General features: G+C 38.5%; 1 protein-coding gene across 2 annotated transcripts; it reads right to left on the reverse strand.

The window, feature by feature from the left end:
- Positions 1 to 3,956: 3,956 nt before the first annotated feature.
- LOC311504223 (uncharacterized protein) lies at positions 3,957 to 14,302 on the reverse strand. 2 transcript variants are annotated; one of them, XM_084567236.1, is made up of 4 exons: positions 14,236 to 14,302; positions 5,349 to 5,504; positions 5,133 to 5,225; positions 3,957 to 4,813 (listed from the first exon to the last, which is right to left on the reverse strand). In XM_084567236.1, the coding sequence occupies exons 1-4, from the start codon at positions 14,239 to 14,241 to the stop codon at positions 4,502 to 4,504; spliced, it is 567 nt and encodes a 188-aa protein (XP_084423362.1). In that variant the 5' UTR covers positions 14,242 to 14,302; the 3' UTR covers positions 3,957 to 4,501. The 2 variants fall into 2 exon arrangements, with proteins under 2 accessions (XP_084423362.1, XP_084423361.1); XM_084567235.1 differs by lacking the exon at positions 14,236 to 14,302 and having other exon boundaries at positions 5,349 to 6,772.
- Between the last annotated feature and the right edge of the window lie 252 nt (positions 14,303 to 14,554).

Here is a 14,554-nt window from a genome sequence, read left to right on the forward strand (position 1 = left end):
GCCTTGGATTATACATATGTTGTTTTTCAGAATAAAAAATGATTTTATATGTCAAGAATGTCACAGTTTGTCGCCAGATAGTTAAGTAAAACGCTATGGAAAATACGTAATTAAACGAACTACAAGTCCCGCATGCTGGCGCGTACAGAACCGACCAAAACTCCCTTCGTGTAACTACAGCTCTCGACATGACCCGATTTATAATGATTTTCACCTCGTTTGATGCTTCTGCCTTCGTCCTGGAAGAAAACGGTAAAGCTCAACAAGGAGACAGCCATAGTTCTCTAGGGATCTCTAGAGAGATGTAGTTCACTAAGCGATCTCATACAAAACCTAATGTTGTTCAGCTTATTTACGTCAAATAATTTATCTCTTGACGTGAAAAATTATCTTTTAAATTCACACACATCATATGTGAAATTCATGCCACAATTCGATCGGGACCAAAAAATAATTCTTATCTCTCCATAGACTGCCGTTCATATTTTTTCGAAAGATAGGTCCCATAACCCGGAAGTAGGGGGGGCGGGACTTCGCCTCTCTATTAACACTCGCTTTTAGTAAATTACGTGTAATTTGTGGTTGAAAAATCTCATCAACTCAGTCTACTTCAGCTGGATTCACTTAGAAAATTTACGTTTTTGATAATTGTGCCTTTTTTCTATGGATTTGAAAACTTTTTTCGACCTTTGGGCATGCGCAGACCCGTCCTCTCTGCGCTTGACGACACATGTCAACAACTCGCCCGCAACGGACGCGGTGGAGCTGGACCTTTATGAGCTGGACCTCGTGATGATTATTTTCAGCAGTCTTGTGCTTGGCACACTCATTTGTGGAGTAATATTTTACCCTTGTTTAGACCGTTGTGTTTCTGTAAGTAAGCGCCATATTTTTCGTGCTAGCTAGTAATGATGTGTAGTAATGTCGGTTAACGCTAGCTTAACTATATTATAGACATAATGTGGCTAAATTGTGATGAAACTTGGTCAGTACTTTATTATTATTTTTTTTTCAACCCACGACTTGCTTGTTATTAAAAATAGATAACATTGGAGACTTTTGTCACGTTAAAGTTGAGGAGAAACTTTAACGTAACGGTCGCGGTCGTGCTCGTTAAGTGCACGCGCACACCCGCTGCCGGAGTTTATTTTTTTATTTTTTTGTGGAGTATTGACTCAAGATGAGAGACTGATCCACTGACTCAAGATGAGAGACTGATCCCGGCGGTTTGTGAGTTTCCATGAACAGGAGGTCATTCACACAGAACATCAGAACAAGTCTCGATGTATCATTTTAAGCTAGGCTATTAAGTTAGGAACGATGCTAACTTAGCTAACTTTAGCTACCAACAATAACAGTCTGTGCTTGTCAAAGACTGTGTAGATGTACATTGTTGGAATGTTAACACCTCTAACAACTCTCCATCCCTACCCACCCCACGCTCTACTTTTTCAGGTGTTTGCTGAGTTTAATAGTAAGAATCTTGAGGGAGACTTCTTTGGGAACTGTAGACCAGAAACTCAGTGAGCTGATGCAGCACATGAGCTGGACGGTAAGTAGGTTAATTTTGCTTTTGATCTATATGATAGTTCATCAATTAAATTCTAAATGAGATGATCCAGACCAACCTATTCTATTTCCTGTCTGACTTGTGCTTGTGCCTTGCAAATTGCTCTGTTAACTGGTCTTTTCTCTCTCTGTGTATTATTAGACACCAGACGTGACAGTACTTCGCTCTGTTGTCCTCAAAGCCATTCCCATTTTACTTTGTGACGACTCCCGTGAATTCTTCAAGGCATGCTCTGTAAGTACTTGCACATAAGAAAAAGTTTGGTCTGCATTAATATAGAACTGTATCTGTACTGACACAGAAGATGTAATTCTATCTGCACAATATACAATATACATTTTGTACAGTGATGGATGTATTTTGTATAGCATTTCCTCCACAGCTAATCTGAGAGGTATTTAAACAACCAGTAAATACATAACGTTGTACACATTAATTAATTTTAAATCTAAGGAGCAGGAGTCAAGGTTGAAAAGTCAGTGTCACTGTTCAAGAATATATGGACCTTGTGGACCATAGCTTTAGTTTAAGCTATACCAAATTTATTTTGTTGGCTATATTACAGCAATCCAGTGTTAACACATATTTAAAAACATATTCTCTATCAAATGCTTTCAACACTAAAAATGAATATTTTAGAAGAGTACAAATTGCCATGCTGAAGAATGTGTGTGTCTTTGTAGGATACAGCAAGAGACGAGGCCCTAGAATGCATCACCGTTGGTGTGCTGACAGTTGTCAGTGAAGATAGTCCTCACGAGGGTTCAAGTTCAGTGGGCCTGCAGCCCATCTCCACTGCCACCATTCTGGAGGGAGGTATTATCATGGCTTGTATTAAAAACTTGCCTCAGGCAGTTTGTCTGTTACTTGGGCTTATATATGCTTTGCATTTGGATTGGTTGGTTTAAACCTTGGACTGATGCTCGCTTTGGGACACAAAAGCATTTGTTGTACTTTCAGTTTTGATCAGAAATGCAATGAATAATGATTCATTGTGCGTATTGCGTGATACGTTGTTGCCGGAAGAGGCGTTGTACACGTGAAATGTGATTAGGCGTGTTCGACTTCATGCAGATCTGTGCAGATCTGACTTGACGTGATGCATGCTGGGTTGAACAAGTTCATTTTAACCAATCATATTCGAGGTCTATGAGGTCTACGAACACGCCTAATCACATTTCACGTGTACAACGCCTCTTCCGGCAACAACGTATCACGCGAGATTCACATTCAAGTCCCAGAGAGTTCAGTTTCCCCAAGATGGCGCCCGCCTGGATCCAGACGCCAACGGTACTGTGTTCCTTTTTTAACAAACTGCCTGTATACTTGCAAAGTTCTCAATGCTTCGGTTTACATGTAGAGACCCTAGTTATGCTACCGTGTAAGTGTGGTGATATTGTGAGCCTTGTTAGTGGTATAGAAATAGCGATTTCTTTTTATGTGCAAGTGTGCCCCGAAGGCTAGCGTTATACGTAATTAGCGGTTTGCAAGAAAACTCACATTTGACTGGTCACATTTGACTAGCATGAAAACAAATACCAGAGAACGGTCGAACTCGGTACACATGCACTGAAAAAAAAAGTCTTTTGGATTTACATAAAAAAAACATGTACATCGGTTGCACATATTAAAGTTATGTTTACCAAAGTTGATATATTCATGTTCTGTACATTAAATTATTATTTGTTAAACCAACATGACTTTCTTACATAAATCAAAAATATTTATTTTATGTTCTATATATTAGATTGTCTTATGCTAAACTGACTTATTTTTATTATGTTAAATGAATGTGTTTCTTTAATGTGTATTATATATAATTATCATCAGTTGGATCAACATAATTTTTTTGCGTGAAGCTAACCTAATCTTAACAGGTAAATCTGACACTATTAAGTTTGGTATAATTTAAATTACTTTTATAAGCTAATTTGTAAATTAAGAATTTCATTTCTACACCCTTAACCCACTTAATCTAGTGCAATCTTTTACCTACATTTACTAAAGCACATGTGGACAACCAACATATTAATTCCAGACAGTGCATAATAAACATGCATAACTACTAAAAATACAACCTGCTGGGTAATCTAATATGTACATCACATATAGACAACTCAGTGGAAAAATAAAGTTAACACTAATTTAATTGAAAATTAACATTTATATTTATTGGAACATTGTTTAAAGCAATAGAAGTAATACTGCAGAAAACATCTTCAAGGACGTACAGTTGCAAAAAAAAAAATTGCAGTGTAAAAAATATGGTGTCGGCATGAAATGTGAGTGTATCAGTGTTTACAGTAAAGAAAAACTCACCCCAAACCATAAAAATGGGGGTAGTAATGTGTTTCAGTTCTATAAAAAAAATATATAATTTTGTGTGTGCGCTCCACTCAAATAAATCAAACAATTGTCAGAGGTAGACAAATAATGCATACAGTATTACCAGCAAACAAGCTTGATAGCCTTTTTTTCAACAAAGATACAACATTACTGGTGAACCAGAGGAAAGGACTATCCATGGATTCAGAAATGTGTTTGTGCATGTGGATAACAGAGGGACACTGTGCACACCAATTAGCAGAACCTTAAGCTACAGTCACCACACACATTAAAACTCACCTAAACACACCAACATAAAGAATTTTCACTTTACATGCAATACACACCTGTCCTTTCACAGCACATGTAAATGTTCCATAATGTGAAACATTGAAACAATTGCAGTGGCTCAATTCCAACTACCAGTGCTCACAGTAAACAAAAACCACCCCAAACTCTTTAAATAGTTCTTGCACAAAATAAAAGGTTCAACAACTGGAGGAGGTAGGTGAAATGTCTCACAAGAAATCAAACAAATATACTTTTTTCAACAAAGACAGCCTGCTGTCTTGCAAGCAATCGAGCTGGAGAGCCTGGGTAGCCAGTTCACTGATAAAGTCTGTTCTTCAGGACTTGGGCTTTTTTGGACAGTGCATTGCCTTCAAGCTCCATGACCACCTTCTGCAGCACTTCAAAGGTGTACTTGAGTTCAGCAGGGTAGTTTAAGTCCAAAGAATAAATGAGGCCAAACAACATGGCAGCAGCTAAGGGAACATTGTCCAAATCCTGCATCACAATCTGGGACTCAAGTACAATGCCGATGTCCTCTGGTTTTTCACTGGCATCTCTGAGCTTCAAGACGTATATACCCATGGTGGTTTCCTCAATGGATTCCTGGAGGAAGGATTCATCAGCTGCCTGTACAATGCACAAAAAAATAAAACAAGTGGGATTATACTACATGCCACGTGCATATAGGGAATATTGCATGTGTATTGTGTAATTTATTAAGATATCAAATCAAACTTAATTTATATGGCACTTTTCATACACAAAAGTAACACAAAGTGCCTCACATTGACTCAAAACCACACACAAACACACTTTGATATTAAGATCACTACCATATTATCTTACAACTTAGCTGACTGTGAAGTAATTACAATGAGTAGATGTTTTAAAGCTTACAAAATATGAAAGATAACACCTCAACATAGTAAACCTAAGTAATACTCACCACATACTCTCTTAACAGATTCTCTGGGTCCTCGTTCAGGTACACACAGAGTGCCTTTATGACACATTCTCTTCCTAGATCTACATCATCATCCTAAGGCAGAAAAGCAGAAGCACAAGTTGTTTTGTTTGAGTTCATGTCTGTGTAAATTGTCATTTGGATTTTTGTCTTGAAGACAATCAATTGTTACACCCCCACCCCAGAGAGTATACTTACTTCATCCATGGGTGCAACGATGTCCCCTAGGCGTCTGCCTATCTGTCCTCCTCTGTTTTTAAAAAGTTTGATCAGTTTCTCAGAGTGAACATCTAATTGAGAGAGAAATCTGGACTGCAGGGGCATTGTTGTGATCCGCTTAAATTCAGCATTAATCTGAAAAGGAGAATGATTACAGACATCAACATGCGATATGGCAGTAATTTGGAAAAGCATTAATTAAAAAAGAAAAAAGAAAAAAAAAAGCTCAAGTAAGTTTAAATTAAAATATTTGTACAGGAGCAGAATAATTCAAAAAGCTCCGTGTTTTATTGCTTTATTTTCTAGTTGTCATGATCATACTTATCCCTCCTGTTGTCCTCCTGGGTCAAGGAAGGAAGGAAGGAAGGAAGGATGAAGGGAAAGAAGGAAGGAAGGGAAAAATTAAGGAAAGATAGAAGGAGGGAGGGAACATATTGGGTTAATTGGGTCAAACAAGAAGGAAGGAAGGGAGGGAACAGATTTGTTCAAGGAAGGAAGAAGGAAGAAAGAAGGAAGGGAGGGGAAAAGGATTGCGGAAAGAAAGATGGAGGGAGGGAACAGATTTGTTCAAGGAAGGAAGAAGAAGGGAAAGAAGGAAGGGAAAAGGGAAGGAAAGAAAGATGGAGGGAGGGAACAGATCAGGTCAATTGGATCAAAAGAGGAAGGAAGAAGAGGAAGTAAGGACGAAGGTAAGGAAAGAAACAGATTGGGTCAATTTGACCCAGAAGGACAACAGGAGGATTAAAAAAAGAAAAGAAAAATCATTTATGCTCTCTAAATATTTTCCAGCTGAAACTTAGTGCTTTTTAGTGTGTTAAGTACATCAATTCAAAATCCTTTGTCAACAGTATCAGTTGATTAACACATGGTGGGACAAGTTTTAAATAATGGACTTTGTCTCAAACAGGGCATTAAGTGAACATTGCCAAATAGACCTTGGATCATTGTTAACATTTTATCAAAACCACTACTCGTATTATTTCTTTCATTACTGAGTAATTGTTTAAAATATATATACAAAAAATGAAGAAACAAAACAAACAACAATAAACTCAGAAAACAATAACAAAATGATTTAGTTTGGGAGAGCGTCTGCTAAGCAGCCAGCAGGCAAGTGTAAAATACTTTGTCAAATAGTTTGTAATGTCTTTGAGTGTGTGCAAGAGAGACAGAGTGAGTCAGAGTGAGAATCATAAAACACATACCTCGCCTACTTCAAAAAGTGCTGGCCATCTCGCCTTGAAGTCTTTTATCATTGGTGTGTCGCAAACCACTTCCTGTCTTCTATAGGCAAACGTCTTTTCCATTTTCATCCTTACAGCCTCCCTGTTGTTCCTCTTCTTAACATCTGAAACAAGCTCCATTCTCACACTCTCAAGACTCTGCTCAGATTCTCCAATAGGATAGGGCGGACAGTAGTTCACTTCCGACCTTCTTGGTTTTTTAATGCCAAAGGCAGGGCTTGATTTGGCCTCTGGTTTGTGCTTGAGTGAGTTTACTGTCACCTCAGGACACCCAAGTTTTCTCAGGTGAGTGCGATAGATCGCAAGTTTGTTCTTCAAGCTGCATTTCCATCCAGCATATCCGGAGAATGAGCCTTTCTCAGTCAGGCAGGGATGCTTTGCGATTAGAGCCTCTCCAACAGTGTTAAAGTCTTTGTCAGGAACATAAAGTTTGTACCGAACAATTTCTTGCACTAGGCCCTCGAGAATGTTTGACTTCAGTTTATGATCTGGAATTAGCAATGTACCATTTTCCCTGTAAGCTGCATTGCCCTGCTGAAGTTTCAACTCTGCATCATAACTAAACTGGGGAACATGAAAGATGCTCGGCCAAGATGACCGATACCTGGGTGACTCCGACTCCGGTGAAGAGAGTATGTCAGTGTCAACAGATCCACTGGACAGGGATGAGGATTCATCAAAGGAGTGATGGGCAGCTGAGGTGGGGGGTATATTAGCACACTGAGGAGTGGAGGTACTTGTCATGGTAATCACTCTAATTGTCCCTCTATCCTGTACTTCATCCATTGAAGTGAGGTTCATGAACTCATTTCCAAATAGTGTATCCATAAACTGAAGTCTAAAGTTAGAGTCAAGTCCACATTGTCTTTGTACCTCACCAACTAGTTCATTAACAGTTCCTGGGAGTCCATTTGGGAAAGTCATCCTTTGGCTGCTGTTGTCACCCAAGATGACTTTGAGAAGTGCCGGGGCATTCATGCTTCTACGTTTCAGTCTGTAAAAAGAAATAAAGTAACAAAGAGGAAAAAAAGGTTAATGCTTATTGTTTTATGTTAATCACATTATTTGTCCTGTCAACACAATAATTGATGCAACATAGGTTTCTCATTTTCAATTTACTCATATAGTATGACCAGTGTTTCCCCTAGTGTTTTCCCCTCACTTTCATTTTGTAATTTGCCCAACCACTAGCTGATCATCTGTACTAGCTTCAAGTTCAACCTAAAAAAATACTCAGAGGTGGATACAAATGAGAAGCCTATGATGTGACCCAAAAGAATCAGTATGACATGCAATACAGTATGACCTATAATAGACAAAGAGATTTCAGAGAAACTCCCATTATTAGTTCACAGCAAACAAAAAAATACAGTGTGAATGTGGAGGGAAAATAGATGTGATGATACACAGGCAGACAGAGTGACAGACTCCAAAGACAAATATCTAGTGACAAAAAACCCCATAGAATTCAGCATGCACATCACCAAATGTGTTAAAAAAAAAAATTACTTAGGACTGAAAATATTGTGATTGATTGTTCAGCCCGACTATTAATCACCACTTTGGTGGTCTACGAACCTTTAATGATGATCTGCCTTTTTAAGGTCACCATATGGCTTGATCCAACCATGTAAGAGGCCAGTGGATACGGGTCAGTGAGTTCACTGAGTGCCACAAGTTTTACTTCTCTGGATGGTGACATGCTTAGCTCAAAGGCTCTGTAGTGTTCAGTGTACCACCCACACAGCACTTTCACAATCAGGAACAACATCTCATTTATTACACAAATCTGACTAATTTCAGCGAACTCTGGTAATCCAGCTACTGATCCATGGGCAACTATCATGCCATTGCTGTAGGCTATGCCATTGCTTGATGCATTCTTAGCCAGATGCACTTCAGATGTGCTAGGGCATTTTAGCTTTATAGCCTCAGCTACTTCCTCCTTCAGTACATCAACTGGAACTGTGGAGACAGTAGATACATCTAGGCAAGATTTACCATATGATGGTGAGTTTATGTGAAAGGCAATCATCATTTGATGTTTTGAAGCCAAAGTCAGTGGTACATTCCTAAAGCAACTTGTGTGTCTTACAATGTTCTTGAAAAAACTATGTTTGGATTCAAATCGCATTGTCCAAACTGTGACGAGAGGGCCAAAACACCTTATCATCTGCGGGTAGTGTTCGAGATAGTGGTGTTTGGGTGAAAGTCTGACACCAGGGAACAGGTCTTGGTACCTCTGTCTGTGCTCAACAATTTTGCTTTCAAGGTATGAGATGGATTCATCTGTATGCACAGGAGCAACAACTAACTGCACAATATCTTTTAAATCCATCAACACAAGCCATGCTGGCTCATTTTCTGGGACAAGGGGACCTATCACAAATGGGAGCAACCTCAGTAAGCTCCAATTCTCGTGAGCGTTGCCACCAATAGTTTTCCGACCTAAGAAACTCTGTGGTACAATATGTGGCTTGTTTGTTTTGTCCGACCATTTGTATGGAAAAGTCAGTATAGCTTTATTCAGTTCATCTAATGTAAAAAACTTCTTTGATATCAGTAATGCCAAGCAGTGGGCCAGCTCAACAGGCACAATACCTTCAAATATATCATGAGCAACATCAGGTGGAAACCCGGAGACAACATGAAAATGAGAAAGAGTTTTGGTAAAAATGCACTCTTTCTTAACTCCAAAGCAATGTGTATTTTTTTCAGAAGATGATTTTACATGATCTGCGTGGCCCTCTCTAGTTCTAAGGCTGAACGCACCAGAAGCAACACAGTGATTCCTGAACTCAGAACTCTTTGCTGTGCAAAAGCGACAGACGTAATCACCAGAAAAACTTTCTATGAACCCTGCAATACCATGCGCTCCTAAGTTGTCAGCCACAATACTCAGCACTGTACCTTTTAGAGACTTACCTAATAAAGGCACATACACACCATGGTCCTCAAGAATTTTAAGATCTTGAAGAAGGGGTTCCAAAACTGTCTTATAATCATATGTTTTTACATCACAACTTTTGCAAAGCACTGCAAGATAAATAGATGATAAAGATGAGTGGGAGCCTGGTGGCAGGTTACCTAGTATCCAGTAAACACCGCAAAGCTTGTGTTTTTTACGAGAGGTGCCTAAGGGGTTGCAGGTCTCGAAATCATCCACATACAGACGCAGTGATAGCCTTAACTCATCTGCATTTAGGAAGCTGTTTTTCTTAAAATGCGAACCATCTTCAGGGGACCTGAATTCAACAGATGGGTCAAGTTCAATGTCCTGCTTTCCTCTATGATTTTCAATAATCTTATCAAGAATGGCCTTGTTATTTAAAATTTGCTGCAATGATTTCAACAGTGGAACATACTGAAAGGTGTGTTTCTTTTTATGGTCGAGTATGTAAGTAACTGGATCAACAACACAGAATTTTTCCTTATAAAATAGTTTACGATGATATGAAGTACTAAGAGGACCGCCTTTTTCAATTGCTTTTGGAACAGGGTTAGATGAGCATACTGCTTTGGTGATTTCTGTAACTACAGAGTCATCAACTTGTACGTTGTGATGCTTAAGAATATCAGTCACAACACTTTTAGATAGTGTGACTGATGCTGTGTTTATCAAGTAGTAAAGTTCTTGTAAAAAATCGTCAACTGCTGTACCTGGCACGTGGACTAAATATTCCAGTTTTAGTAAGGCTGCTGCAAGCTGCTGCTCAATTGCACTTGGAAGTGCGCTGTGTTGCTCTCGTGAAGAATCAGTAACTTCCTCCAACACACAGTCCTCGTCCTGGCTATCTGAAAACAAATCTTCTAATGGTGGAGATGCTACTGTAGTTGTTTTTACAATACCTGGTAAGAAATCAGCTAATGTGTGAGGTGTGTGTCGGCGACTTTTATGAGACTTAAAAGTTCCATAAATACTGGTTTGAAAACTACAGCCGACAAACATGCAACTAACATTTTCATTTCTCTTCAGATGTGTGTTTATATGGACAAAAAACTCCCTTTCATTAGCTAAATTTTTGCATGCACATAAGTGACAGCTGAAAATGGACAACTCTTTTAATGTCTGATTATCTTGTGTGGAATGCACTCTACTTTGATGTACGATTAAAGCATTCCATGTCTTAAATGTACAGGGACATCTAGAATACGTACATGGATAACTTGTGGTGCGTCCAAAATGTGGGTGTTTGAGTTTATAATGATCAAGTAATTCAGACCTACTTTGCACAGCAACTGAACACCCTTTACACTGCCACATTCACTAGAGAAAGAAAGACATGGAAGTTCAGCTCATACGCTCACACACACACACAGTCTAATCCAGAAATCAGGAAATCTTATCATAAAAGTTATAGTAATATAGTTTAGTAATTGTCAAAAAAACTTACAAAAAATGAACATTAGAAAGGGGCAGAACTTGCAGTAATTATCTTTACTCATAATATGTTTAACATTTTAAAAAAAATATCATCATCATCATCATGCAGAGAAATCCATTCAGTCTTGTTTAAAGGTACATTATGTAAGAATTACTCCCATCTAGTGGTGCGGTTGTAGATCGCAAGCAACTCAGTCGTATTTTTCATGCTGCATTCACGTGAAATCGGGCTTAAGGCAGACGGATAACAGCTGCTGCACGTAACGGCATAAACAAGCTTCTATTTAAACAAGTGGCCCGTCAGCACGAGGCAAAATAATACACGTGACAATATGTTGTCATGGCGATGTCGTATTGTTTACCTGACCCACGTTTTACCGTCTTTCTCTCGACTTCTGTGACTAAAATGACATCTGGTTTGTTACTGACGGCCATTTTTATGTGTAGATATGAATGATATGAACGGCAAATTCGGAGCTTACCAGAACACTTCAGTTTGTTGATGGGGGGGATTATTGATGAATGAAAAACGTACTTTTGAACGAAATAATCAATTTTCGCGAATAGATAACAGAAGAACTTACACAATGTACCTTTAAACAGATCCAGTAGACCAACAAAAGCAACTGAATAGTAATACTCACCACTACTACAGAGCCTTTGACACAGCAACACCCAGAGACATGTCAAATATACCACAGCAACTGAACACCCTTTACCCTGCCACATTCACTAGAGAAAGAGACACAAATGGAAGTTCAGCTCACACACATTGAACAGAAATACAGCAAATCTTTACCATCCTTTTAAACCCATAATCTTGCCATTTTACTAACTTTACACAGCCATTTTAGAAGGTGTTGTTTGTGGTGCCATTATATTATTTTTTTCTTGTACTGAGAGACTGATTATTAGACACATCTCTCCAAAATAGTTTAAACAAAAAATGAACATTAGAATCTTAACGGCAGTAGGACTTGCAGTAATTATCTTTACTCACAATATTTTTAATATTTAAAAAAATAATATCATAATCTTAACGGCAGTAGGACTTGCAGTAATTATCTTTACTCACAATATTTTTAATATTTTAAAAAAGCAACTGAATAGTAATACTCACCACAGAGCCTTTGACACAGCAACACCCAGAGACATGTATTATGGACCTTGGCTGGAGGATATCTACACAGTAAAAATAAAAAAAAATGTTGAAAAAAAAATCAAGTATGTGGGTGTGTAGGCAACATCAACTCAAGGCAGGACATAGCTACCGTATAATGTTAGTTGACTTAAAGCCTAGCAAGAACGACGGCAACGGAGGCGACGGCTTTACTTCCCCGTGGGAAAAGCGACCGAGAGTTTAGCATTGCACGACAGAATAAGCGTGTCATGCCGAAAGCTCTCGCTCCCAAGGAATATACTATTTAAAAAAAAACAAGAAAACTTAAAACCGAGAAGTCACGGACTGTAGTCCAGTAATTTTAATGTGAACAAAGTTATTGTAAAAAAAAGAAAAGAAAAAAAGTTACCGTCACTGGACCTTTCCTTTCTCATGCTGCCGTACTTTAGCTAATAGATTAACCTAGCATGCTACAACGGAGTATTAGGGCCACATTAAGGGAAAAAAAGTCACAAACTTCGAGAATAAAGTCGTTATTTACGAGAATAAAGTCATAATTTATGAGAATAAAGTAATTTATTACGACAATAAAGTCGTTATTTACGAGAATAAAGTCGTAATTTAAGGCGTTGGGGCCTCTGCAGGTGTATTGATCCGGGAATCTTAATTATTTGTCGGATTGTTTCTTGAGACACCACGAAACCCCTCTGAATGGCCCGCTGATGCATCTACCGATAACCCTGCAGCCAGTTCCAGCCATAAAAAACGCGAGCCACTTTTACGACAACATACTAAGTCACCTTTGTGCATAAATTGGACATCCCACAAAAAAGAAATAACACTGCCAATATATTTTCATTTAAGACCAGATTTACTTTACTGAGCCCGTTTCTGTCTCCTTTTTTTATTAAAAACCGGTCCATTTTGTGTTTTACGCTAGCTAGCGGTGCTTACGTCGCCTGCCTGCAAACGTGCGTTGCGGTCAGGTTTTGTAAACAATGCCACATGGCCACTTTCATTCGCGCTTTCCGTGATTCAGCTGCGTGAAATGTATTACAACTTATCGCCATGAGATGGCAGTTTATGTAGCATTGGCGGTAAACAGTGGATTGCATTCAAAGGCAAGTGGCAGTGTGATACTGTAGCTACCATGCGAGCCGCCAGTTATAGCTTGACGAGCCGCGCAATGAGTGACTGTGATCTAAAACAACAGGTTATAATATTATGACTTTATTCTCGTAAATAACGACTTTATTCTCGTTATAAATGACTTTATTCTCATAAATAACGACTTTATTCTGGTTATAAATGACTTTATTCTCATAAATTATGACTTTATTCTCATAAATAACGACTTTATTCTCGTTATAAATGACTTTATTCTCATAAATAACGACTTTATTCTGGTTATAAATTACTTTATTCTCAGAAATAACGACTTTATTCTCGTAAATAACGACTTTATTCTCATAAATAACGACTTTATTCTCGAAGTTTGTGATTTTTTTTTTTCCTTAATGTGGCCCTAATACTCCGTCGTAGCATGCTGCAAACATGTACGAACATGTACGACGACCCCCCCACCCACACACACAAAAAGGGATAATTTGAACAGACCATAGTCACCTCCATAGTGGAAGCAGCTGAACATGAGAAACACCGCTAGACCTCAGCATGACAGAGTTAATTTTAAGAGATAAATTACTTTCATGTCGCCGAGTCAGTTTTCTCCATTTTGTTAACGCTACCGCAGCCATGTTTAGCCAAAGCCAATGCCAGAGCTACCCCCCCCCCCCCACTAATTATCCTCCAAGTGCCAGTTTGAAAATACAATAGACATATATTCTTTGAATTTTCCCATACAAACTAGTTGCCATGCACACATTAACAGTTACCTTAAGTTACCAGAAATAAAAACTAATGAAAAAACATTTAAGGACGGCACCCATGACCGCTGCCATCAGCAGAGAATGACCAAACAAAACGTTACCAGTTAGCCCAAAGACTAACTCGGTTTTACTCGACGTTACGGGGCAAAAAAAAGCTAAACGTTTTCAAACCTTGATTATAAACACTCAACTTCTATCTCTGGCTCATATTCGGTACGTTTTTTATTACCTTCATCGTGTCCAGAGCAGCCCAAATCCACGGAAAACACAGCGAGGGAGAAAATGGCGGAGCCTGCTGTCTTCAACAACCGTCTTCTGTCTTGAAAAAAAAAAAGCCCGGAAAAGACCGCCCTCTAGAGGCGGGCTTTTCAACTTCCGGCTGATAAAACATAACTTTTTTCTTTCTTCTTAAAATGACAATGACGTGTAGGTTTAACATTGCTCAGTATTGAAATACTTTTTTAAGATTTAATCATGTTTTAGAGAGAAATAAAAAAAAATTATGTAGCATATACAAAATGCATACTTGTAAATTGAACAACCCCCCT

Source organism: Chelon labrosus, assembly GCF_963514085.1.
Source record: "Chelon labrosus genome assembly, chromosome: 2".
NCBI lineage: Eukaryota > Metazoa > Chordata > Actinopteri > Mugiliformes > Mugilidae > Chelon > Chelon labrosus.